At 40.3% G+C, this 27887-nt stretch overlaps 1 protein-coding gene across 2 annotated transcripts in view; it reads left to right on the top strand.

Annotated features, from left to right (window-relative positions):
- The window catches only part of Mrpl48 (mitochondrial ribosomal protein L48), a 49391-nt gene that overhangs the window by 6804 nt on the left and 14700 nt on the right, over positions 1-27887 (top strand). For both annotated transcript variants that reach the window (XM_076938816.1, XM_034495514.2), the window contains exons 2-5: positions 7490-7542; positions 10855-10892; positions 16786-16871; positions 26467-26636. In XM_076938816.1, the coding sequence (XP_076794931.1) occupies positions 7490-7542; positions 10855-10892; positions 16786-16871; positions 26467-26636 (347 nt within the window). The remainder of the gene's footprint in view (positions 1-7489; positions 7543-10854; positions 10893-16785; positions 16872-26466; positions 26637-27887) is intronic.

Below are 27887 nucleotides of genomic sequence, written 5' to 3'. Positions count from 1 at the left end.
TCCACTTGTTATCCTCGCTGCCCAGTGCCTAGGAAAGGGAGAGCACACATACGGAATTAGGACCCAAGATGTCCCCTTAAATTGTCTGACCTTAGACGGGTCATTTACTTTTTACATTAATCATCTTTTAGAATCCTCACTGAAGTGATTGGAATGTGAATGAAATTACTCGGTGATAAAAGGAATACAAAATGGTAAACTACACTTTTGCTTACAAAAATCTTATTTAAGAGCATATCATAAAACAGGATGAACCAACCATTTCGTTGCTGTTACTCTTGGCTTCCAAAATATTATTATTATTTAAGAGACTATGGCAGAACTAGATGAGCCTTTTTTCCTTTTATGAGACGAAGTCTTACCATGTAACCCAGACTGCTCATGACTCACAGTCTCCTGCACCACTACTCCAAGCCAAACTACCATTCTTAACTCTGGTCCTTATCTTTCTCTTCCCTTAACAAATTTAACAGATCTCAGTTGGGCTTTTCCAGCTATGTCATGTTGCTTAGGTTGTTGACATTCCTATTCTCTTCATATTGGGATTTTATTCCAGGCATTAATTATAGAGACTAGATCTCCATAATGTATATATGAATCAATATGGTCATTGCCTTTTATGGATGTGGAACTACCCTTGAATGTCTTTAAATTTGAGTTTCTTACCCCATTCTTCATGAAGGGACCCACTGGTTCTCTTAGCCAATTTGTGATAATAGGTCTGCTGCAAAAATAATAGAAATAAATCAACTTCAACATTCCATTCTATTCTCTGGTTCTACTTCTTTCCAAGGAAGGAAGAGAGGATCAGTATTTAAGGAATATAATTTGCAATAGTGCAGAAGAATACATAGAAACCTGGCACTAAGGCCATTATCTAAGAAAGCCAGGCATTGGGGTAGTGTCTTTAACTATAGAACTTGGGAGGTAGAGGTAGGAGGATCAAGGACAGCTGTGATTACAGATTGAGTTTGAAGCCAACCTAAACTACATGAAATCTGACCTCAAAAAGTAAGAGAAAAACAAGCCCAAAAGTACAATAGAGGATACTGTAAATAGGAATGGGTGTTTTGTAAGGGATGAAGGATGTCACTAATAAGAAGGTTGGTATTTTATAGCCATTTGTTTAGTTATATTTGCTCTTCATATATTATTAAGCAATCCTAGCTGACAGAACAGATGTGGAAATCCAAACATCAGTGGTTATAAAATCTGTATTCCTAATGACCTTCATGAAGATAGATTTTGAGAGTCAATACAGTCATGGTAGAAAAATGCTGCCAAAGGAAACACTAGACACAAAATCAACTTTTGAGAGAACTTAGAAAAAAAGCCTTGAAAGCATTGATTGTTGTATTCAAATACTTGAGGTGTTAACTCTGTGTGGACTGGCTGAGGACAGGTAGGAGAACATGAAGCTTCTGGGAATCGGTTTTGGTGCCTCTTCAGCTCTTCCTTCTCTTTTGAATTAGACTACTTTGGTTTTTTGTTTGTTTGTTTGTTTGTTTTGTTTTGTTTTGTTTTTTGTTTTTCGAGACAGGGTTTTTCTGTATAGCTCTGGCTGTCCTGGAACTCACTCTGTAGACCAGGCTGCCTTTGAACTCAGAAATCCTCCTGCCTCTGCCTCCCAGGTGCTGGGCGGGATTAAAGGAGTGAGCCACCACTGCCCAGCCTTTGTTTCCTTTTATTGAGATAGTATCTCACTTTTTGCTAAGGCTGACCTTGAACTTCTAGGTTCCATTGATTCTCCTACTCTGTCCATCAAGCAGTTCAGTCTACAGGGATTTGTCATTTCATCCAGTTCAGTTTGAACTTTCTGATGCATGAATCCAAGCAAGGACTGATTTTCTCAGGGCTCTTTCATGAAAGGTGCAGTGGTTAGGAACACTTGTAACTATTCTAGCTACAGGTTAGCAATTGCCTGTAACTTCAACTCCAGGGCACCCCAAACTCTATTCTGGCTTTCATGAGAAGTGCATTCATGTGGCACACACATCAATAAAAATAAAAAATAAATCTTAGAAAAGAAAGGAAGAAAGAAAAGGAAAGAAAGAAATACCCTTGTAAGAACTGGCTGGAATCCATGTCTCGGTATCTTTTAGCCCAGGAACCAGAATTCTGTAATACTAGAACTGGCTTTGCCCAGGGCTACACAGAGGAATCCTATCTCGGAAAAACCAAAAAAAAAAAAAAAAAAAAAAAAAAAAAAAAAAAAAACTTGCTTTGCATAAAGAGGGTATGCTAGAGGAAAGAGCCCTAATGGTGGGGTCACCTAGAACACTTGTTAGCTGTCAACATTAAAACTTTTCCTTTTTGAGACAGAATCTCACTTTGCAGCACTAGCTAGCCTAGAACTCTCTACATTAGCAGTTCTCAACCTGTGGGTTGTGACCCCTTTAATAAACATCTATCTCTAAAAATATTTACATTAATGATTCATAACAACAAAATTACAGTTATAAAGTAGCAACCAAATAGTTTTATGGTTTGGGTCACCACCACATGCAGAACTGCATGAAAGGGTCACAGCATTAGGAAGGGTGAGAACCACTGCTCTACATAGACCAGGCTGGTATCAAACTCACAGAGATCCACCTGCCTCTACTTCCCAAGTGCTGGATTAAAGTTGAGGACCACCTCTGCCCAGCTTCATTAACTTCTAGAAGCCAGCCCAGTTTAAGTTTTGACAGGTAGTCATGGCAGAATGGAAAACATGAACATTGGACATGGTCAGACCTGGGTTTTCACCTGTTGCTAAACCTATAACATTAGTTAGTTGGTGTAAACCTATTTTTCATCCCATAAAATAGAGGTAGTTTCTCTAAAAAAAAAAACCAAAAAAACCAAAATATTAATTTTGTGTGTTTGTGTGAAGGCATATGCATGCCATGACATACATGTGGAGGTCAGAAAGCAAGTTATCTCCTGCCATGTAGGTCCTAGAAATTCAACTTATGCTGTCAGGTTCAGCTGCAATTATCTTTACCTAATTAGTCATCTACTATCCTGAGGTAGGTGTCCTAACAGGAACTCTATCAGAGAGTTGGAGTAAAGATAAGAATGTGTGGAGTGCTTGTCACAGAAGAAACAATGGCCCTTTAGTAGTAATATACAAGCCTATTCTTAAATTTTCATAACAGCTTCCACCTTTAATACCAACATTTGAGAGGCAGAGACAGATGGATTTCTGTGAGTTCAAGGCCAGCCTGGTCTACAGAGTGAATTCCAGGACAGCCAGGACTATGTAGAGAGACCATGTCTCAGGAAACTAAAACAGACCTAAACCAGCTCTCATTTGCTCACCTTGGGCCTGGGCCACGCTCTCACAACCCAACCTAGACTCTCTCATTTGAAGGCATTCACACTCTGTAATGGATTTTTCCCTGTGACTGTTTCTTTGGTAACTATGCACTTCTTTCTTGGTTGCTGGTTTCAGAGCTCACAGGACAAGTATTTTTGTAACCCACTGTGGCAGCTGTGTCCTGATCCATTCATTCAGTGGTATTATTGCCCTCCTCTTCTGTTTGCAGAGCCAGAGCTGTTCATCTGCTGATTGTGCTGGGCAGGGAATAGAGGGGGTGGAGTGTATTTGTGGATTCAGTCTCAAAATAGATTACTTTTGTTCTGATAAATAATGCCAGGCACTGCAGGGAACAGAAAGCATATTTCCCAGAGCTGAGGAGTTCACATCACAATTTGAATGTCTTCCAGAAAGGTGTCAACTATTCAAGTCTGACTTTTAGATAATTAAATCCTTAGCTATTATATTGACTCAGGATTCTGAACAATTAAATAAAGAGAAAGCAATCTCATCTAGATCTTTTTATCCAATGCCTCCTCTATTTGAAGTGACCCATTTGAAATGTGTTCTGATCACTTTGCTTTCTATTCTGTTTGTCATGTGAATGGATCTTTGGCCATGAGGGAGCTTTGCATTATCTGCTGTAACTTTGAGGTATGTGGCCAGTGATAGGGAAGCTAACTTGAGCTCTCCAAAAGCATTTCATTCCCTATTCTGGCCAGTATTAGGGTAAACAAATTTTATACACACTTTATACAGTTAAAAAAAAACCTTAAAATGAACTTACTTATTTTTAATTTTATGTATGAGTGTTTTAGTTCTGCATTTCTGTATGTATACCACATGTGTGTTTGGCTACCTATTAAGGTCAGAAGAAGGCACCAGATCCCCTGGAATGGGGAGTACACTGGTGCTGGGAATCAAATCTGGGTCTTCTGCAAGAGCAACAAGTACTCTTAACCACTGAGCCATCTCTCCAGCCCCCTACAGTCTTTGATAATAGAGTGGGATATAATTGTACTTTAAAAACATCACATCTTTGCCCTTTATTCTTTCTCTTCACATCCTTTTTAATCTACTTTCTTTGAGAGACTCTTCCGCAGTTTTTAACACTTTATTTATTTATTATTAATGTGTATGCGTGTGATGTATATGAGTACAGGTATGCACATGTCACAGTGTGCATGTGGAGGTCAGAAAACAGTTTTCAGGAGTTAGTTTGCTCCTTCCACAATTCAAACTCAGGTCATCAGGTTTGCCTGGCAAGCACTTTTACCTAGTATACCACTTTATCAGCTCCCTCTGGTGATGTGCTATTAGGTACCATTTCTTCACTTGGGGCAGGAGGTATAGAATAGTGGAGAAATTATAGACTTTAGAGCCAGAAAACCCACAAATTGCATGCTAGCTTTGGGGAGTTACTATGTGACTTTAGGTAGATTTAGTTTTGGTTTTCTACACTATAAAATAGGGTTAGTAAATGGTCTGCATTGTGATTTAGACACAAAACAGGCATTCAGTGAAATGGGTATGGGTGATTAATATGTGGCTGCAAGAATGACCATTTATTAATTTCTTTCTAAAATTTTCCCCAAACAAAACTTGATTGTGCATATTGAACCCAAGAGAATCGCTCAGCATAGAGGTCACTGGATGTCATGATTGGTTTCAGTGACTCTCCTGAGTTGGTAAGTAAGCCTTCTGTATATCAGGCCTTTTGAGCACTTGTCTCCAGAGATGGATCCTGATCTTGAACAGATCTTTAGGAAAGTCTGTAACCTGCAAAAGCTCAGAACTTCCAGCCCTCTTCCCAGGATGTCCTGTCAGGCATACTTGCTGTTAATAACATATATTTTTACTTCATTGTATGATGCCTGTGGTTTCTTTTAGTTATTTAATGCAAGCTTATCATTCTTTCAGAGCTGGAACAAACCTATACTCCTAGCTGTCATCTCATCCCACCCTACTCTGGCAGCAGCTAACTTACTTTTTTTCCCTATAGACTCGCTGACTCTGTATGCTTCCTTCTTTGGTTTTGGTTTTTGCTTTTTTTTTTTTTTTACAGGATTTCTCTGTATAGCCTTGACTGTCCTGTAATTGCTCTGTAGACCAGGCTGGCCTCAACTCAGAGACCTGCCTGCCTCTGCCTCCTGAGTGCTGGGAATAAAGGCATTCACCACCACCACCACCCCACCCCAGCTCATTCTGGATATTTCATAGAAAGGGAACCAATTATACAGTATTTGGTCCTTTGTGACTGGCTTGTGTTTCACATAATAGAATGCTTTTAAAGTTCATCGTTCTTGTTACATTTTGTTTTTTATTCCTTTTAATATGCAACACAGTATTTGGCAGTTAGAAAGCTTTTTATAAAAGAAACTTTGTGGGCTGGCAGGAAAGGTGCACAAGGATCTATATTTGTTTTCTAGCAATATAACAATAAATAAATAAATAAATAAATAACTGTCTTAGAGTAGCTTTAGATTTACAGAAAGTGTCAATAGCACAAAGAGCTCACTTTTTCTATTCTCTGTTATTAACATTTTAGGGCCAGTGAAATGGCTCAGCAGGTAAAGGTACTTGCCACCAAGCCTGACAACCTGAGTGATTTCTGGGACCCATGTGGTAGAAATAGACAACCAATTTCCTTAAGTTGTCCTCAGATAGAGAACCAGTTTCCTCAAATTGTCCTCTGACCTCCACATGTACTCTCCTACCTTAAATAAATAAATACATGGGAAAATTATACTAGTAATTTGCATGATTAATAAACACATATTGATATACTATTATTAACAAAAGCCCATACGTTATTCAGGTTTCTTTTGTTTTTAGCTAATTTCTTTTTCTGTTCCAGGATCCATCTGAATATTACATTCCATTTAGTAATCATATATCCTTAGGCTAGGATATATATCCTTTGACTGGGACAACTTCTCAGATATTTGATGTTTTTGCATAATAAGCTTTTTACATATACATGTCAAAAGAATTAAAATTGTTTTTCATGATGATCAGAAATTTCTCTGTGTGTTATGGGATCTTAAAGACAGACATTTAGAGTCTGTTGCCACATTCTTCCTTAGTAAGATAGGATGCTGTTCTTTCAGACTCGTGCTGGCAGGGCAAGAGTGAGGTAAAGCCTGGGCTGCCTCCTCTCATTAGTGTCCATTCTCACCTATGCTAATGATTGTTACTGTCGCTATTGAGAGAGTCGGAGCCATAAGAGAGGACAGCCTTCGGAGCAGCTTAGTCTCTTAGTCTCTTATTAGCTGTAACTTTTTAAAAATAAAACCTCTCTGACCTTTAGTTGCAATTATCTTTCAGTGTGTGAGAATTAAAGAACATTTAGGAAAGCCCCTGTTAGAAAAAAATATATCAAGTTGGAAAAGGGAAGCAGGATGGAAAACTGTGGGAGAGGGGCTCTTTGTAAGCACTTTCTGTAGTGGGCAGAGGAAAAAAAAGGACCTTGGTTTGCTTGCACGTTAGGTGTTTGCTAGGTAAGAACCCTTTGGTACGTTTTGGTTTGTATAGCGTGCGTTTCTCTCTCACAATGAGGTGTGTAGTGAGAATTTTGGTTTCTTTAAAAAACACTGAAATATTACAAGAATGTGTTTTTGTTTTAATCCCAAGTGTCGGGATATGGGGCTGCTTTGAAGCAGGGGTGTGGTTTTGCCAGCTGCAGATAGTTTCTGCAATTGTGTGATGTTTGGAATTCTGGGAACTTTTCAGAGGATATATATATAAATGCTACAACTGCAGTAGGTGAGGTGGGTGGTTGTGTGTGGGGGGGTTGTTTGCAATTTGTTAGAAGTCATGTTCAAAGAAGAAACAAGAAGAAAGATATTAGACTCACAGATTTCTCTATCATCTCTCTCTCTATCCTTCTTTATCTCGTCTAGTGATAGAGTGAAGCTAGGGAGGTTTTCGGGATAAAGAGTGGGACAAAGAAGAACCCACAAAGTTGCAAAGACCAGCTACAAGCAAAGAAGAAACAAAGAGATTAGGTTCAGGGATCTCCATCTCTCCCTCCTGTCCTTCTTTCTCTCCTATCTCCTATCTAGTGACGGGCCTGAAACCACAGGGGAAAGGGAGGGACAGAGAAGAGCTGACAAAGCAGCTAAGTCCAGTTGCAGGGGTTCTGGCATTCTGAAAGGTGAAGGTCCTCACCTGACTGTTTTCTTGCAGGTGCTTGGCATGTGGACCAATACTGTTTCTAAGCAAGGCTTTTCCCTCCTGAGGTAAGGATTTTAGTGACAAGCACAGCTAACAGTAAATTCATGGCTGACATGATGATGTTGCTTTCTTTATGTCCACTGTACATCTACAAAGTAGCTCAATTTTTTTGTTTCTACCACATTGCTTCTTTACCATTCTCAGAAAAAGGCAGTTCTATTCATCCATTTGCTCAGAACCTTGGAGTTACCTTGATACTGTTATGTTTCTTGCTCCACAGTTATCAACAGAGCCTGTTGGCTCCACTGTTAGATATACAGAGCCAAAGCGTTTCTTACCTCCAGTTTTCAGCCTCATGCATTCTGTTTTGCTAAGCCCTGGGGAATCAGCTCCTCATCTTCTCTCCATGCTTACTTTTTCTTCCTTCATATTAAAAGTGGAGTGATTCTTTCAAACTGTATTCAATTACACTGTTACTCTGCTGAAATTTCTCAAACAGTAAGCTACTATATTAACTACAGTTTTATAAACCAAACTTTACAGTATAAGTTTGGCTTATAGTTTGAGTGTGCAGTCCATCATAGTGGAAAAGGTATGGCCTCAGGAACAAGAGCCATACTGTAAGCACAGTCAGAGCACAGAGAGATGGAAGCTAGTGCTCAGCTCTCCTTGCCTTGTTTCTTTTTATTCACCCTGGCATCTCTTCCCATGGGGCAGTGCCCCTACATTCAAGGTCAGTCTCTCCTGGTCAGTTGAACTTCTCTGGGAACACCTTGATAGACATACCAGAGGAGTATTCTAGGTAGTTCTAAATTCAGGGAAGTTGGTAATGAAGACTATTACACCATCTTACTCAAAATGAATTCTGTAATCCTTATCATGGCACCCAACACTTAATAACTGAAGTCTAAAGAAAGTGAAATCTGGGGCTAGAGAGATGACTCAGCAGTTAAGACCACTGGCTGCTCTTCCAGAAGACCTGGTTTCAATTCTCAGTACCCACATGGCAATTCACACTGTCTATCACTCCAGTTCCAAGGGAACTGACAGCCTTGCACAGAAGAACATGCAGGCAAAACACAATGCACATTAAAAAAGAGAGAGGGGGGAAATCAGTTGCCGTAAAATGATATAGAGTGTGTAGATTAGAGTTAAGTTTCAAACCCAGGTGGGTTTTTTGTTTGTTTGTTTTATTGATTCACATTTATTAAAGCCTTTCTCTTTCTATTCTCTTTATATTTCAGTTATAATCTGCCTACTATTTGATTAACACCTGCAGTGATACCAAGTCACTTTATATCTTTACTCCAACCTTCACAAAATATAGAACAATTACAAATGCCATCATTTTGCAGAACAGGAAACTGACTCAGATTAGGATAGCATTTCAGTCCCATGAGATGGCCTATTATTGCCTGCATTTTAAAGATGAAATAACTGAGTTACAGTGACATCAGACATCTTGCCTAATGTCACAGTTAGAAATGGTTCAATCATCACAAATTTGCTTTCTTCAAGTCTGTATCACAGTTTGGTTTCAAAGCTTCTCCGAACGCAGAAACTGGAATGTTCTGGTTTCCTAGTCAGCTGGACTAGAGCCATGTGACCCTCCTGTTCTCCTGCTTCGCTGTGCAGCCTAGCTCTGGCGTCCATGTCTTCCACCCTCCTAGAGCCTATGCCAGTAATGCAAGGCTTAGAGTCTATCTCACAGTTCTGCTTCAGTCTCTCCTCTTCCCATTTCATCACTTACTTGCTGCTAATTTTTAAACCACAGGCTTGATCATATTACTTCTTGTGCTTAAAATGTTCCTTTGCCTACACAGGTAAAAACAAACAGTACAGCTTATTGGAGTTTCATGATCTGGCTCTGGATCACTTACCTCTTCAGCCTTAATTTTTCTCCCTGTCCTCTTATTTCCTGTTGAAGTTCTACTCATATCCTGTTCCTTGCTGTTTTCCAAACACCTTTTCATACTTCTGCCTGAGTTCTTGTGGTGCTAAGTAATTGAGATCAGTTCCTTCCTCTCCTGTTTGCTCCTCTCCGCCTTTTCTTGGTTCTTGCAGTATTACAGGGTCAAACCCAAGACTTTGGACATGCTAGGCAACCTTTCTGGTTACACCCCAGCTCATAGACACATTTATTTATTTGTTTGTTTGTCTGTCTATTTATAAACAGCCTTTGCCTGAAATTTATTTGTAAAAACAGCATAGGGCACTGACCGTATGCAAATAGTGTGTAGGTGTGTCAGAGCAGTCCATCTGTCTTCACATTGGCAGCTAGAAGCCTTTTTTTTTTTTCTGGAATTCTTATAAGAGTCTGGACACCTTTGGGAGCCTGAGCTGGAGCTGAAGCCTGGGCCTTAGCTGGAGGTATGGCCCTTCAGTATCATGGGCTTAACTACCTTGGGCTTCATAAGGGCTTTGAGGGCCTCTGCACATGTACTCATTGCCTATGCACTGTCTCCCTGCATCTTCTTTAGGCCTTTATTGGCAAAGCACATGTTCCTCAGGAACTTGGGGTTGACCTCCTTAAGAGAATCATAGTTTTGTTTTGTTTTGTTTTGTTGAGACAGGGTTTCTCTGTGTAGCCCTGGCTGTCCTGGAACTCACTCTGTAGACCAGGCTGGCCTCGAACTCAGAGAAGAGAATCATATCTTTAAAACTGGTTTTTTTGTTTTTGTTTTTGTTTTTTTTATGTCATTTCTGTGCCATTTTTGAGATTGGTTGTGATTGGTGTGATTCTTAGACTAGGCTATATCTGCACACTAACCTTCGGCTCCCAAAGTACCTGGGACTGGAAGAGAAAGAACTTTAAAAAAATTACCTGTATGAATATTTTGCCTGCATGTATATATGTGTACCAAGTGCATGCCTTTTGTCCATGGAGGCTAGAAAAGGGCATTGGATTCCCTGTAACTAGAATTACAGACAATTAGGAGCTGCTATATGGGCTAGCAACTGAACCTGGGTCTTTTGTAAGAGCAGCAAGTGTTCTTAACCTCTGAGGCATCTCTCCATCCCTTAGTTTTAGACTCAGTTTAGATAGCTTTATTTCCCTATTTCTAGCTCCTTACTTGAAGAGATGGCATTTCCTTTGACTCTTGTACATGTTTCTGTTCTAGATCAGTGCTATCTCATGGCTATCATTTGTTTACAGTTACCATCCCCATCCAGACCTCATAAGAGATACTGTATTTAGTTTGCATCCTTAGGACCACTTTATTTGGTATGTAGTAGGTACTTAATAATGTTTGTGGAAGCAGAGAGTAAGGAAGTATCTACTGTTAGTATATCCTACTGTAGAGCATAAAGGCTATAGTAATTTTGCAAATAAATTTGAATATCTAATTATATTCAACATACTTTCTCTTTTTTAGATTCAGAATTTTGGAAGAGAATCCCATTTATTCTGCAGGTAAGTAGTTATTTCTTGGTATGGTTTACTTTCTCTAAATGACCCTCTAGCTCTCTATAATGATTTTGTCTAAAATGCTGAATCAGTCTTTTAGGAAGTGGCAGAGGCCAGATCTTTCCTTACATAAGCTAGGACTGCAGATAAGAACATGAAATGATTAGGACACGAGCCACGTAGTGAGCTTGTATTTAAACTCTATCAGAGTCTTACTTGTCTAGGTTAGACTTGAAATTAGAGATTCTCCTGCCTCTGGCTTACAGATGCTAGGATTAAAGGCATTCTCTAGGACTGATACTTATTCCATGACCTTTGACTACCTCTCTGGAGCTTAGTGTCCTCAATTAAAAAACAAGGATTACTATAAATTGTAATGAGGTATTTGAAAATTCAATGAGATAAAACATAAACAGTTGAAAAATAGCTAGTTTCTCTGGTTATTATAACACTGCTACTGTCTCAAACCTGTTTTTCAATTTACACTCTATTCAATCTCATTAACTCAATTACTTTTAGTCAATGTTAACTCAGTTATTTGACATGTTTGCATTATCTATCATGACAAAATTCAAAGCTGTTTGTTGGTATCTCTATAAACTTCAGGGCTGGCAGAGTATTGATTCATGTGAGGCAAGAGGGAAATATGGTTAAACAGGACTCAGTAGCTGATGTTGCTTCAAACTTCTAGGGTCTGACACTGGGCAGCTTCTTTAAGTACATTTATTTACAGTACAATTTGGAGGAAAAATTCTGGTATAATAACAATCCTGTGTGCACAAGGAGGCATTAGTACATCAAAACTCTTCTCAAAGTTGTCACTTCTTCCATGAAGATGGGTTCTAAAGATAGGGTATATATGTTATCTTAAAGGCCTAGGGAAGGATCTGGTGTGGTCTTGGTCATACAGGTAGCACAGAGGTCATCTGCGTTATTAGTACCTCTGGTCATATTTGTGGGAGCCTGGTATGGCCTGGCCCTCCAGATGGCACATGGGTTGCCTAGGCTACTAGTCATCTCCAGTCCCAGCCTCTAGGCAGAAAACAAGTTACACATCTTTTCCTTTGTCGAGACAATCCTACATGTTTAACATTCCTGGTTTCCCTAGTGCTATTTGTGAGTTACAAAGAAGTTAGTGCTTCCAATAGCACCAGGGATTGTGGGAGGGGGTGAACAGGAGGTGGGCAATGAATGGGATCTAAAGTAAATAAAGTTAAAAACAAAACAAAACAGAATGTGTACTCAGAGGGCCTGAGTTCAGTACTGTAACTCACCATTGGATCTCTGTGGCCCAACATTATCTTTAAGAAGTTTGAGACTAGAGGACTGGAGAGATAGCTCTGAGATTAAGAGCACTGGCTATTCTTCCAAAGTCTTGAGTCCAATTCCCAGCAACCACACAGTGGCTCATAATCATCTATAATGAGATCTGGTGCCCTCCTAGCACAGCATATGCAAAAGGTAGGAAGAATATGGTATATTCATATCTAGGAAGCATTGAAGGGAAGACAAAAACAAAGTAGACAGCTGCCAGGAACAAATCATTGTAGACCGCTTTGTTAGAATATTTAGGGAGACAGTTTTGTGTTTTTGTTTTTTGTTTTTTGTTTGTTTGTTTTTTTTTGTTTTTTTTTTTTGTTTTTTGTTTTCTGTTTTTTTTTTTGTTGTTGTTGTTGTTTTGGTTTTTCAAGACAGGGTTTCTCTGTGTAGTCCTGGCTGTCCTGGAACTCACTCTGTAGCCCAGGCTGGTCTCGAACTCAGAAATCCGCCTGCCTCTGCCTCCCAAGTGCTGGGATTAAAGGCGTGCGCCACCAGCGCCCGGCGACAGTTTTGTTTTTTAAATATGCACGGAGCATATATTGTTTGCCAGGTGCTAGCTTTTTCTCTGTCCTTGAGGGACTTGGGTGTATTGAATGGAGAGAATATTCTGTAATTAGATTCTTGGCCACTGCTGTCACTTTCATCCTCTCTCTACCTGCATGGCTTTGCTGAAAGTGCTTGTTCCAACTGCTAAAGAGAAATAATTAAAACACAGTTGTTTACTCTTCTTCTAGATTGACAGACTTGGTTCCCTGTTAGTAAACCAGAATTCTTAAGGACAGTTGTGGGTGGCACAGACACAGAAAGGAGAGAAGTAGTCAGTGTGGGCTTACATCTTACAACTGTGGCAACTGGATGATCCTCAGCTTGTCAGTGAAAGGTGGCCTTTCCTCCCAGGAAGCTGGAATGTTACTGAGACAGCAGGAAATTCAGCTTTAATGACACAAAGTAGAGGGAAAGAAGCCAGTTGAATTTACTGAGAATAAGAGGCTTTCAAATTTACACATTTTACAATAAAAACAACTGGCTAATTAAACAGCTCAACCACTGACAATTTGACCCAAACCTTTCATTTAAAGGGGAAATGGTTAATTTAACAGTAGTTTGAACCAGCTTTTTAATTACCAGCAGCTTTAATTATAGGAATTGTCCCAAACTGAATTTAAGAGTGTCTCTTTGCCAAGGAATTCCTGCAGATGAGAGACTTAGGCAAGCATTTGCAGCCCTTGCAACTTGAGCTGTATCATCATCTCAAAGATCAGTTTCCTTTTTGCTTTTTGAAGTCACTGTTAGATGATTGTCTATGTACTTAAGCATGGTGATTGACATCTGGGTTTTTAATTTACACATAATGTTTTATTTTGCAATGTAGGCAGGTATGAGAGAGCACTGACTCTGTAGCTGAACTCTTGGTCATTGTGTGTTTAGGGGTGCAGAGAGGAATGCCACCAAGATGAGGGGTACAGCCCCACAAGGTACCAAAGATGCACATAGTAACTACAAGGCTTCCGTAGACTGGCAAGTAGGTCCTACAGAATAGGAGAGGAGTTAAAGTAACTGGGCCTGGACTATAGAGACAAAGTTCTTAAGATGCTTAGCTAGGAAACCTTTGAAAAGCCACCACACATCGAAAAATGCAGCAAAACTTTTTTCTGTCTTATTCAGTGCTGACTGTAGCTTCTGGCTAATAGTGAATACTTCCAAAATTTTGCATGTATGATATAGATAAATGGTTGAATTAATGAAAACGTGCAATGACTAGAAATTTCTTTTTAGAAGGACTGTTGTGTGGCTGTAGAGGATGGAGCAAAAAGAGGGTATAGAAAGACCAAGAACAGCAACAGCTCACCTTCCAGTCACTTAATGCTTCCTCTGGACTCCTCCCCATTCCCTCCACACAACAACCAAAATGATCTTTTAAAAACATCACAGAGGGGCTAGAGCAATGGATCAGAAGTTAAGAGCACTTGCTGCTCCTGCAGAGGACCTAGGTTCAGTTTCTAGCACCCATATATTGGGTCACAGTTCCAGGAGAATCCGATGCCCTCTTCTGGCCTCTGCAGATGCTGCATGAATGTGATCCAATCAAATAAATAAAATCAAACACCCATACACATACAATAAATACGATCCTTTAAAAAACATAGCATACAGGAGAGATGGCTCAGTGGTTAAGATCACTGGCTGCTCTTCCAGAGGTCTTGAGTTCAATTCCTAGTCACTACATGGTGGCTCACAACTATCGGTAATGGGATCAACAGCTACAGTGTAATTATATAAATAAAATAAATAAATCTTTAAAAAAAAAAGCATAGCACACATATAATTTTTTTTTGCTTATTTCTGTTCATGATGAGATTCAAACTCTTAGCAAGGCCCCCCAACTCACTGCAGTGTCTATAGGGGTCCCTCTCACAGCCGCTTTCATAGTCCTGCCTAGGCCCCACGTCAGGTCCTGTCTGCTGTTCTTTCAACTACAGCATTCAGCTTCCATTTTATTCCTCTAATAAACTTCACACAGAAGTTTATTATTAAAGAAATAACTCTGAAGTCTATGTTATTATGTTTTTATTATGTTTAGTATATTATCATATAAACTCAAGTGATTATCAGCATAAATTACCCAGTCAGATAGGCCCAAGTGTAAGTGCTAATTCTATCTCATACTCATGGGATAACTTGGTCATTTCACCAAATTTTGTAAGTTACCTGTGTTAGTTTTTTCATGGCTCCAGGCAGATACCTGACAAGAAGCAACTTAAGGAAGGAACAGTTTGCTTTGTTTCACAGTTGAAAGGTACCCAGCCTTGTCACGGTGGTGAACAAGCGCATGGTGGCAGGAACAAGAGGTGTCTGGTCATGTTCATGTTCATGTTCTGCTTCAATAGGAAGCAGAAAAATGAGTGCCGGTGTTCAGCTGGCTCTCTGGTTTGTGTGGTCCTCCCTCCCAGGCCATGGGATGGGACTGCCCACCTTTAGGGGTCCTACCACCTCTGTGACCTAATCTAGAAAATCCCTTACAGACATGCTCAAAGCTTGTCTTTTGGTGGTTCTAATCCTGTCAAGTTGACAGTTAATACTAACCACTAGTATTTTATTTTTATTTATGAATAAAATTAACACTAACCACTGCCATTTTATTTTTATTTATGAATAAAGATAACAATGACAACAAAAGAGAATATAGAGACACCAACAAAAACATACCTGTGTATATGTTTGTGTATATTGAAAGCAAGATAAGTTATCCTCCTAAACCCACTGCAATATGCATGTGTAGAGCGCCTCCGATTTTTTTTTTTTTTTAGTAATGGCATATATACCTGTATCTAGATTGGGGGGGGGGAGATACTCAAAATATATATTGACTGTTGTGCTGTAAACAGAAATGAATCACAGTAGTTGTTCATTTGTGGTAGCTGGGCTCAGACCGGTGAGCTGCTGAGCTGCACACAGTACTGCATGATTTAAGAGTTTATTGACTGCCTAGTGGTGGCAGTTCACGCCTTTAATCACAGCATTTGGGAGGCAGACGCAGGGGGATCTCTGTGAGTTCAAGGCCAGTCTGGTCTATAGAATAAGTTCCAGGACAGCCAGGGCAACACAGAGAAACTGTCTCAAAAAAACCTGAAAAAAAAAGTTTATAGAAATTTGTGATCCCTTTTTTCTTTGGTGGATATTTTTGCTGCCTGCTTCCTTCTCTGCACAGTCTCCATCAGAAAACCTCAAAAGGGCTGGGTATGGTGGTTCATACCTGTATCTCAGCACTTTGAAGGCTGAGGTAGGAGGGGTGCTGAGTTTCAGACCAGCTTGAACCACATAGTGAGTTCCAGCCTGGTCTTGGTCTACGGAGTGAGACCCTATCTTAAATTTTTTGTTTGTTTGTTTTGGTTTTGTTTTTTTTTTTGTTTTTTGTTTTTTTTTTTTTCCCCAAGATAGAGTTTTTCTGTGTAGCCCTGGCTATCCTGGAACTCACATCCTCTTGTCTCTGCCTCCCAAGTGCTGGAAATAAAGGTGTGTGCCAACACAGCCCTGCTTAAAAAAAAATGTTTTATTAGTTTATAGTCTGTGTTGTGTGCACATATGGATGATTTGTGGTCTGTCGTATGTGTGCACTTATGGCGGATTTGTGGTCTCTGTGTGCTTGCACATATGGAGGACAGAAGGCAGCTTGCAGGAGTGGTTTTCTCCTACCACGTGGGTCCAGCCATTGAGACTCTGGTCATCAGGCTTGACAGCAGCACCCTTACCAATAGTTGAGCCATTGCACTGATCCTTAAAAACAAATAAATAAAAAAAGAAACAACAACAAAAATACCCAGCCAAACCAAGATTCAAAAAACGTCAAAATAATGTTGCTTGTTGAGGAACAAGACAAAATGAGAGCCTCATTAAAATGTACTTTGTCTACCTGGCCACCATTGACTTTTTTCAGAAAAGAATTTCCAAAAGAAAGATGAATGGTAGGGGCTGAAAATATTTCAAGGCTAAAAGGAGAGAACAAAAGGGGAAACGGGAACCACCACAAGAACTACCTCCACACATACGATCTGTTTGGCTTTGGCTTGCTCTCTCTTAGGTGGAATTCTGAGGATCAGTCGGCATTACAAGACAAAGCCCACTCACGGCATTGGAAGATACAGACACTTGGTGAAAGCACTAGAGGTAAGAGGCAAGGCAAATCCTGTGTGAAAGGAGCATGTCAGGGACTCACAAAGATGTGACAATCGTGTACACAGATGGGTCACAGTAGAGCTGCAAAGGCTCTAGAGTGGCCCTCGGCCATCTCTGGTTATTTAGTTTGCAAAAATGCAGACTGGAGGTGGCTCTGCCAGCTTCTGATCTTGCTCCTTGGCCAGATTATTATACTAAACCCCAATTTCCCAGTTTTTATTATTTATGATGCTTCTAAAGACAAAGATCTTCTTAGTACTTGTTCAGCATGGACCTCAGAGTGGAAATCATAAATTAACCTTAGTTGAGGTGGAAGAGATTTCTCAGTAGGTAAAAAGCATGTACTGTTCTTAGATCTGTAGACCAGGCTGTCCTCAGACTCAGAAATCTGCCTGCCTCTGCCTCCTAAGAGCTAGGATTAAAGGTGTGTGCTACCAGAGCCCAGCTGCATGAACTGCTCTTGCAGAGGGCCCAAGTTTGGTTCCCCAAACCCATATCAAATGACTCATAACAGCATGTAACTCCAGCTCCAGAGGGATACAATGTTTGTGGTCTCCATGGGTATCTGTAATCATGTGCACATACCCACACACAGAGACACACATGCAATTAAAAGCAAAAATAAATATATAAAAATTGAAATCAACGTTAGTTGAATGAATGGTGTGTGGTAAGTAGGAGATGGATTGATATTTTCAGCCTAATAGCTGGCTTTTAGAGTATTTATAGATGTAAATATGTATGCAGTCCTTGGGTCTTTAAGAGTGATAACAGGGAAGCATTACCAAACATCATTCAGTCATTTCATCTGTTTCTCTGACCCCAATGCTTGAGAGCTTCTGTGGGTGGTTAAATTTTCCTGCGTGTGAGGAGCCTTTACTTTGGCTTTGAGTCTTGAGTCTATGGCGTCCTGTAAGCACTACAATTGAGAAGATTGGTCTAGTTAGAGATCTTCCACAGCTTTCACTTCTGTGGTTTCCTTTAATTCTCCCCTATAACTGTATACCCGCCATTGCCTCTCTCTAAAGCAGAGTGCAAAGCACTATATTTGGGCCTCACAGCTGCTGTACTTGCCATCAAAGAATTCTATAAGAAGCACATTCACACTTGAGACCTATGTCAGGCAGTCTCCCCACTGGAAACATATTCAGGGTTGGTTCTGTCCTGGTTAAGCTTTGTGACTCTGGGTAAATTAGCCTCATCTGTTTAGGTCAGATAGATACTGAAATTAATTATATGTAAAAAGATTTTCATATGAGACTTGGAATTACAAGCCCAAGACACCATGCCCAGCTGAGTTTACAGCTTTTGTCTATATTATTCCCCTGGTGGTATGGCTCAAGTGTAAGGCCTTCTCTGTGGTGGACAAGTGTGCTATCTCTAAGGTGTACATCCAGCCCCCGTAGCATTTGCCAGACTTTCCATAAAGGTTACAAAACTCTGCAAACAAAACAAAACAAAAAAACCAAAAAAAAAAAAAAAAACAACAACAACAAAAAAACAAAACAAAACAAAACAAGCGGGGCAGTGGTGGCGCATGCCTTTGATCCCAGAACTTGGGAGGTAGAGGCAGATGGATTTCTGAGTTTGAGGCCAGCCTGGTCTACAGAGTAAGTTCCAGAACAGCCGTGGCTATATAGAGAAACCCTGTCTCAAAAAAAAACAAACCAAAAAACCCCCAAAACTCTGGCTCCGAATAGTTCAATAATCTTTCAATTCAAATATCATGAATCTTTGTAATGTTTAATGAACAGAAGCCTAATATTTAATATGCCTGTTGATGCCTTACCTACTTAAAATTGGTAGGAAAACAATTTCTTAATGGCTTCTTCTCTTGCCTCCCAGGTCCTCTGACTTCCTATACTGTGCCTCTTGCTTTTCATGCTTGATTCAAGGCTTTTTCTATGCTTGTTCCCTTCCTCACTTAAAAAAGTTCTCAACCTTTTTTTTTTTTTTTTTTTAAACTTATGATTCTCCTGCTGTAAGCTTCCCAGGGCTGGGATCACAGCCATGCACCACTACCCTGGCTCTCTTCAATCTTTAAACTGGGACAGAAATGAATCATCCTCTGAGAAGCCTTGTTGGGTCTCCTGCATGGAGTTATTTGTTCTACCGTGAGCTGCAATAGTTCCTTGTGTTCACTGTGTCCTAGGACTTACTGTCTGTTTTGATGGCTTCCTTCTCTTCTAAATTGCAAGATACCTAAGGGTAGAGGACTTGTATCTCTTTTCTTTGTGTCCTCAATGTCCAGCATAGGACCCGGCACCAAGCAGGGACAATATAAAATATTGATCCAACTGAGTTGAAATGTGGTTATTGGGGCTGTTTTGGGGGGTTCTGTAAAGCAGAGGTGGCAAAAGAATTCATACCTGTAAGCAGCTTGCTTCAGACAACCTTAGTTGTGTGGAGGGAGTAGTGCTCCCTTTGATCAGGACTGTAGGTCCTCTGATACTGTTTGTCACACTGTGGCTAGCACAGTGGTGCTGGGTGATGTTCTTCAAGATAGCATAATGAAAGCTTTCATCTATAGCTTACAGAGGTTCTGTCTTGTCACTTTTCACCCTCTGGGGACCTGGCCTAAATAATTGTGTGGTCTCCTTGAAACCTCAAGGTAAGAAAACAAACAAATAATCAAACAACAACAAAAACAGTAAGTAGCCAGGTCCCCCCCCCCCCTTTTTTTTTTCCAAGCCTGGTGTCTTTCTCATTCTTGATGTCCCCAAGGAGATGCTGTCAGTTCTCAAGCTCATGCTCAAGTTCCCTTCCCCCTTCCAAATACACTAGTGGCTCAGTCTTCTGAGAGTTTCGTTTTATTTTTTTTTTTAAGGAAGGGTTGTTTGTTTGTTTGTTTGTTTTGAGACAGGGTCTCACTATCTGACTGGCCTGGAACTCACAGAGATCCACTTGCCTCCTCTGCCTCCTGAATGCTGGGATTAAAGGAACAGGCCTCTATGCCAGCCACCCTCTGACTTTGGAACCTTGGAAAGGAAGGGGCTTCTAGTTCATCTCTTTGTGTCAGTGCTGCTTGTCCTCTTTCTTGCATGGCCTAATTTGTAACTCATCACTTGGTTCTCATCCCTAAAATCATGAGTTTTTGTCCCTGAGAAGGTAATGAGGGAAGGGATAGAGTGAAGCTTTTTGGGAAGTGGGAGGGGAACAAGCCATCATAGCTACAAGGCTACCCCCCCCCCCAGGCCCAACCTTTCTTGATTTTCTGCATACTTTCTCACACACCCATGTTCTCTAGGGCCTCTGTGCCTTTGCTCTCCGTGAATTCATATCCTTCCTGTTTTCTCCATAGTTCCCATCCTGCAAGATCCAGCTTGACTCATGGCAGTGAGGGATGATTTCCAGGGTGTGACTCTGGACTCAGCACTTTCTTTGTAAATCTCATGTTTTTCTTGAGTGTCTTGCATCCTTGTGTTGAATTTTAAATGCTTCAATTTTTTTTGAGTGATTTTTTTCCCCTTTGGCAGGTTAAAAGTAATAATAGTCTATCTGTTGGGAGACTCCATTCTAGTTATTAACAGTTGGTCAAAATTACAAGCAGCAGCACAAACCACCAAGGTCAAGTTCTTGTGAAGCAAAACTTTGTTAAACCACCAGACTTCATGGGCTTTTATATCAGCCCACAATCCTGTCAGCTTATGTTATAGTGTACTCAAAGTCCTTTTATTTCTCTGCTAGGCACTTTGTTGTTCTACATGATAAAATGTGGTGGCATATTGTACCAGTGAAGTTTCTTTGATCACTTTTTTATTTAAAATAATATTCATCTGGCTTCTGCGATGGTTCAGTGGATAAAAGTGCTTGCTGCACAAGCTGACTTTGATTACTGGGACCCATGGTGGAAGGAGAACACTAACGTCTGCAGGTACTTGTCATTTGTTATGTGTGTGTGTGCATGTGTACCACACCCATGCGCACACATGTGTGCAAACACACAAATAATTTAGAAGTCTCATAACTGTATACTTTACTGACTTTCACCCACTCACTCACTCACTCACTGGCCCTTAGCTGCTGTCTGGCTTCCAGTCTTGAGGTAGTAGCAGCTCAGCAATCAGAGTTGCAAAGAGGAAGGTGTGGGAAGGTGAAATCAGAGGCAACATTAAGTGGTTTTCCAGGTTCTGGGGCAAGAGTAAGCTGTGACTTTCATAACTCAGCTGATTTCCATCTTACAGAGTAGCCTTTAACCACCAAGATACCTTTCCTCTCGGAAACTCTGCTGTTACTTCTGTTGACACAAAAGAGGTGTCCTTCATTTGGACAGCTATTTATTTTGTATTAGAATCTCTATGTAGAGATCAGTACTTATGGCCGAAAATCTGTGTAGTGACTGGAATCATTACCAGAAAAATGAGCAAGTAATAGTCCTAGCTAACTACAACAAGACTGCCTTTGTTGTTTTGGTGACTACAGTTCTAGACATGGATTATAGAAATGACTTGGGGACACTTGTCTTGTACTAGGACCCATATTTCCCCTTAAAAGTCTGCTTCTTGTATCTCAGTGAATCGAAGTGTCCTCACTGAGTGTCTGCTGTGTGCTCGCTCTGTGCTGAGCATTGATGCTCAGGTGAACAGGACTTGGTCCTGCAAAGCCACAGTCAGCTGAGAAAGATCTTCAGATCCAACTGAGGTCATGTGCTGAGTGCTTTACTAAAGAAATAAAATCCACAAGCAATTCTGTTGTGTATATGTACATATGCATATATATTTGTGTATGTACATATGCATGTATGTGTGTACATATATATGTGCAAATATGCATGTATTTGTATGTCTATGCATATATGCATATGTACATGTTGAAGTACAATTTTACCTGTCAGTTTCAAATGAATGAATATGTAAATGAAGTAATGTTTCCTGTAAGAGTCAATGAAGATATTATGGATGTCAGCACAATAAAGATTTGTGTTTTTGTTGTCGTTGTTGGTTGGTTTTTTTTTTTGTTGTTGTTGTTGTTGTGTTTTTTTTTTTTTTTTTTTTTTTTTTTTGGTTTTTCAAGACAGGGTTTCTCTGTGTAGTTCTGGCTGTCCTGGAACTCACTCTGTAGACCAGGCTGGCCTTGAACTCAGAGATCCACCTGCCTCTGCCTCCCAAGTGCTGGGATTAAAGGCGTGCACCACCACTGCCCGGCTAAAGATTTGTTAAATACCACCTGTATTCATACACGCTTGGTATGTGACAGTCATCTGGGAATATCTAGTTGCTTGGGGTAGTTTGTAACACTGAGCTATACAGAACCTAGAATTGTTACCTGGGGGTTTCCAGACTCAAAGAATAGCTTCTATGAAGCCCCGGCCCTCTATGAGAGAGAGCCCCTCCCTCTAGATTTTGCCCTGCCACACCTGTTCTTTTGAATTATGATGTTTAATTTTCAGATTACAGATGAGGAGTATGGCAGAACAAATGATGGTTTACTTAATTGATTTTTATATTACAGAGAAAGAAACCTCAATCTTGTTCAATCCCTTACTGTGGGTAGGCAAATCACTACCTCAGTTCATGTAACAGGTGCTATGTCTCATTCATCCTTTTATTTTTAAGCTCAATCATCATCATCATCGTTGTTGTCGTTGTCATCAGATATGGATGGGGAAGCAGTGACATGCTTCTTATTAGGATATATTTAAGGTATGAGACATGGTGGTACATGTCTTTAGTCCCAGCACTCAGCAGGCAGAGGTAGATGAATTCAAGGCCAGCCTTGTCTACATAGTGAGTTCCAGGCTAGCCAGGGCTACATAATAAGACTCTGTCTCAAAAGAAGCAACAACAAAAAACACTACAAAACAATTTCTTTTTTTATACTAGGTGTTATGGCTACTATATACTAGGCTTTACAAATATCACTTCATTTCTATGATATTAAAGCTGGTATATTCAATACTATATTGGTTATTAAAGTTTAAAAGCCAGAGACCCAGAAAGGTTAATGACTTACTCAAGTTGGTGATTTTCAGAATAAGTATTTGAACTTAAGATGGTCAGAACCCATCTAACATATGTGCTATTTCCATTTTATAGAGGCTCATCAAAGGTTCCTGTCATTGCTTACAGCTTTACAATAATTGCTGTTACAAATGAGGACACTGCCTCTCGAGTGTTTGACACTGAATTATAAATATCCCCATCTAAGTCAGCATGTGCCCATCAGATTGTCAGCAGGTGCTCTCAGATCAGTACAGATTTTCCAGAGGACCATCCCCAGATCATCCAGGCACTCAGCTCAGTTCCCTTGTCACTAGAACTTCTAGAAGCTGAATGTTGCGGCATGTCAGGGTTTTAGCTTGGAGATGTTGGGTGATGTACGTCTTTCCAAGTTCTCCTGCTCTAAAGGATGTCTCCTGATAAACAGACAGATGTTCTCACTTTACAGTATAGAGCCTAGGACCAGCTTCCTGCCCCTGCATAGACAGAAAGTACTTACCTTTGCCATTACTGTACTGTTGAAACCCTAAACAAGTATTTGTTTCTGTATCAGGGAAGGAGAGACAGAATAATCTCTTTAAGATCTCTTCCAACTGTAAGAGAACCCATGATTCTAATTTTATTCTTCTGTCAGCTCTTTGCCAGTAAGTGTGGGCAAAAACTTGCCTCCAGAGTACCTATGAAATAAAGGATAACAATGTTGATATTCTTGTACAGAAGTGGTTAATAATTTCTTTTGTGGTCCATTTGGAGGATCAGAGTATAATCCTATGGAAACATAGGTAGGCCCCACTACCCTGTGCCACCCCAGTAAATCCAAGCCAGCCACACCAGTGCGGAGGTTTATTGGACAGTCACCATTGTTCCTGACACTTTTTCCCTAGTCTTCCTTTCTTGCCGGACTGTCCTTGTGTTGCTAGGGTAGTCTTCTAAAGCGCAGCTCTGTTCATATTTATCCCTTTCAGATGTCTCTAATAATTCCCCATGGGCATTCATTAAAGCCTGGACTCAGCAGTAGGAATAGAGGAGAGGATGAATAGAGGGTGGGGGTGGGGCAAAGTACAATAAAATTACATAAACCAGGGAAAGGAGGTTGTACCGCAGTGGTAAAGCATGTGTTTGGCGTGCACAAGGCCTTGAGATGATCCCCAACAATCCCCCAAACAACAGCAGCAAAAAACACCACAAAAGGTTTTTTGTTTTTTTTTTTTATAGAAATTAGCATCTGGAACTATATTCAGTTAAGCTCTTATCTGTGATGTACCCTGGCTTAGAACTGAAGTAAAATAATATAACCGTAGTGTTGGTAATGTGGATCTGCCTAGGCAGATCTAGGCCAGCATGGAAGAGCAGGGGATGCCAAGAAGGATACTGGAATCAGCTTTCTTTGTTCTTTTAAAGCAGTGCCTTTGAAGAGGCCTGCCACTTCACTTGCTACAGAAAATTCCCTGCAGTCCTCAGAGGAGCTCCTCCTTCCTGCTGGACTCTGCACCCCACTCCCTTTGCTTCCAGACTTCATTCAGCCTTCTGACTGTAGTGTTTACTGTCATGGTGAAGAATCCTTCTGGCTGGGTTTGTCCAGGGAAGTTGTTGGTCTGTGGTTGACTTTCCACTGACAGCTAGGCCCAGAGTCCTGCAGCTGCCACTCCTGTTGAAACCTTAGTAATACAAAGGAGCCTACTCTAGATAAATATCTGCATTGCTCTTAAGTAGTTTCGGATTTTAGTTCCTGAAGTCTATCTTTTCTGGGGATGTAACTCTGAAAGAGAAACCTTAATCTTTCTGGCTTCATATTTTTCTCATACAGAATCAGGATTAAAATCTGGAATATGTGTTGTTTGTATTAATTAATCACTTTACATTCAACATTTTGTTCAAGGATCAGAACATTTTATGAGAGGCTTTGGTCAGAATTACTGTCTTTGTAAGCCCCCTCGTCTGTCCTGCCCCTGCTTCACCACACTGGATGCCTGCTCTTAGACTGACCTGGAAAGTGGCAATGCACAGTCAGGAACAGCACTGTATGACTGATGTACAGGGACAGAGTAAGATACAGAAGTCTTAGGTCGTCTTCTTCTTCTTCTTCTTCTTCTTCTTCTTCTTCTTCTTCTTCTTCTTCTTCTTCTTCTTCTTCTTCTTCTTCTTCTTCTGCATCATCATCATCATCATAAGATTTATATTTATTTGAGCACACTGTAGCTGTCTTCACACACACCAGAAGAGGGCATTGGATCCCATTACAGATGGTTGTGAGCCACCATGTGGTTGCTGGGAATTGAACTCAGGACCTCTGGAATTGGAAGAGCAGTCAGTGCTCTTAACCCCTGAGCCAGCTCTCCAACCCAGTCTTAGGAAACAGGGTCTTACTATATAGCTTAGGTTGGCCTTGAGTTTGTGACCTTCCTGCCAGTTTCCTGGGTGCTAAGATTATAGCTATGCACTACCAGGATTAGCTGCCCCCACTCTTTTAGTGCTGGGAATTCAGCTGGAGCCTTCTCAAGAACTAAGAACATGCATTACCTCAACTCCCAATTGTCTTTAAAAATGATTTTTACCAGCAGCAAGACTGAATAAATCTCCAGTTATTATTGGAAACAATGTGATCTAGACTAAAGCATAGACACGGCACTCAATAGAACAAAATACAAGAACAGAAACATCTCATCACCTGTGGATATTTAATATCCGACAGAGATGATGCATTGCTGTGTTGTTGGCCCATTTGACCTGGTTGCTCATGTGAAAAAGATGACTCTTGACTCCTGTTCATAGAATACTAAAAGTGGACTGTAGACTGGCAAGATCACTCAGTGAGTAAAGGGGCCTGCTGCCAAGTCTGGTCCCTGGAATTAACTTGGTGGAAAGTAAATCAGTTCCCTCAGTTTGTCCTCTGACTTGTACTCATGTGCCATCCGTGGTATGTACATGCATGTACACACATACACAAACAAAATAATATCAAGCAAACAGACAGAAAACATCTTAGGTTGAATTAGCTAACTGATGAAGTACATACTAAGAGTTTGATAATCAACACCAAAAAGGAAAGTAATTTTTTTGCTATAGCATAGCTACCAGTTTGCAAGCTGAGAAACAGGGCTAGAGATGGGAGGTGAGTCTCAAAACCAGGTAATGGCAGAAGACAGTTACGTGTAGTCTTGCTAAAATAATACAAGCTCTATTCTCCTTGAACTGGCCATTGATAAGGGAAATAACCTATTCCTTCCCATGAGATTGTTAGCATCTCAAAAGGATAACTGAGGGAAAAATGATAAACAACTTTATTTTAAAGGTTGGTTTTTAAAAATATGAACACATTATGATTTAATTATTTCTTCTTTTTCTTCTTTTTCTCCTTCTTTTCCTTCTTTTCCTTCTTCTTCTTCTTCTTCTTCTTCTTCTTCTTCTTCTTCTTCTTCTTCTTCTTCTTATTATTATTATTATTATTATTATTATTATTATTTAAGGTCTCACTCTGTAACCCTGTGTGGCCTGAAACTCTCTAGGTAGACCAGGTTAGCCTTGAACTTCAACCTGCCCCTGCCTCCGGAGTACTGGAGTTAGAAGCCTTCCTCACTATGCCTAGCTGATTAAATTTTTTATACAATACTTTGACTTATTTCCTTTCTCTTTGTTTTTTTATTCAGCCCAAAAAGAAGAAATCGAAAGTAGAAGTGAGAGTGATTAATGTGGGAACAGATTATGAATATGGGGTTTTAAATATCCACCTGACAGCTTATGACATGAGTCTGGCAGAAAGTTATGCCCAGTATGTCCACCGCCTCTGCAACCAGCTGTCCATCAAAGTCGAGGAAAGGTAGGAAGGATGCCTTTGTTTGGGATGTTTCTGGTCTGGGTATCATGCTCCATTCCTTCTGTTAATTCAGGTTTTGGTACAGTGATGTACATGTAATGAAAGTTACGGTTTAGGTACACACCCGCCACAGTCAAAGTACAGAACAGATCATTAACCTCAAAAGTTCCCTGGTGCTCTGCAAAGCCTGTCTCCTCCCCTCTCCCACCCAAGTGTTTGGCAACTACTGATAAGTTCTCTAGCTCAGTTTTTAAATTGATTAATTTATTAATGTACTGTGTGTATCTGTATATGTATGCTCACAAATGCCTTAGGGTACATATGACACAGCTCGTATGTGGAGGTCAAAGATGAGTTTGCAGGAGTCTGTGCTTTTGCTCCATGGATGGAGCTCTGTGGACATCAGGCATGCTGGCTGCTGCCTTCCCTGCTGAGCTCTCATCTCATTGTCCCGTGTCCCTGTTGTTTTAATGTCTTCAGAATAGCATGTAAATGGGACCACACAGTAGACAGCTGGTTTTATATCTGACCTTTTTCACTTAGCATAATGTGTTTAATTAAGTTCATCAAAAAATGTTTTTACAGCCGGGCAGTGGTGGCGCACGCCTTTAATCCCAGCACCTGGGAGGCAGAGGCAGGCGGATTTCTGAGTTCGAGGCCAGCCTGGTCTACAGAGTGAGTTCCAGGACAGACAGGGCTACACAGAGAAACCCTGTCTTGAAAAACCAAAAAAAAAAAAAAAAAAAAAAAAAAAATGTTTTTACAAGTTTTAAAAGTTTTGGGCAAAATATATGTAAAACTAATAACTTTACTACTTCTAAATTTTTTTATTGAATTTCTGTATTTATTGTGTGTATGTGGATCCGGGCGTAAATATGCCATGTGGGTCCTAGAGGCTCAGTTCCTCAGGCTTGGTGGCTGACAATCACCTTTACCTGCTGAGCCATCTCACCAGATTCATCTTAAGTGTTTTTAAATATGCATATGGCCCAGTGATGGCAGACACATTCATAATGGGCAGCTGTTACCACCTACTGTGTTTGTAACTTTTCAGCTTATAAAACTGAAATTCTGCACCTACTAAACAGTAATTCTGCTTTCTTTCCTCTGCTTATCCCATAACTTCTGCTCCCTGGACCCCCAACAGCCTTCCTGCTTTTTGTCTGTTTTTGATTGCCTTCTAGAAGTAGAATTATACTGTATATTTATTTTGTGTCTGGTTTTATCTGGGTTGTACCATATGTCAGACTTTCC

The sequence above is a fragment of the Arvicanthis niloticus genome, chromosome 1, assembly GCF_011762505.2.
Source record: "Arvicanthis niloticus isolate mArvNil1 chromosome 1, mArvNil1.pat.X, whole genome shotgun sequence".
Lineage (NCBI taxonomy): Eukaryota > Metazoa > Chordata > Mammalia > Rodentia > Muridae > Arvicanthis > Arvicanthis niloticus.
This window is presented reverse-complemented; position numbering and strand designations above follow the sequence as displayed.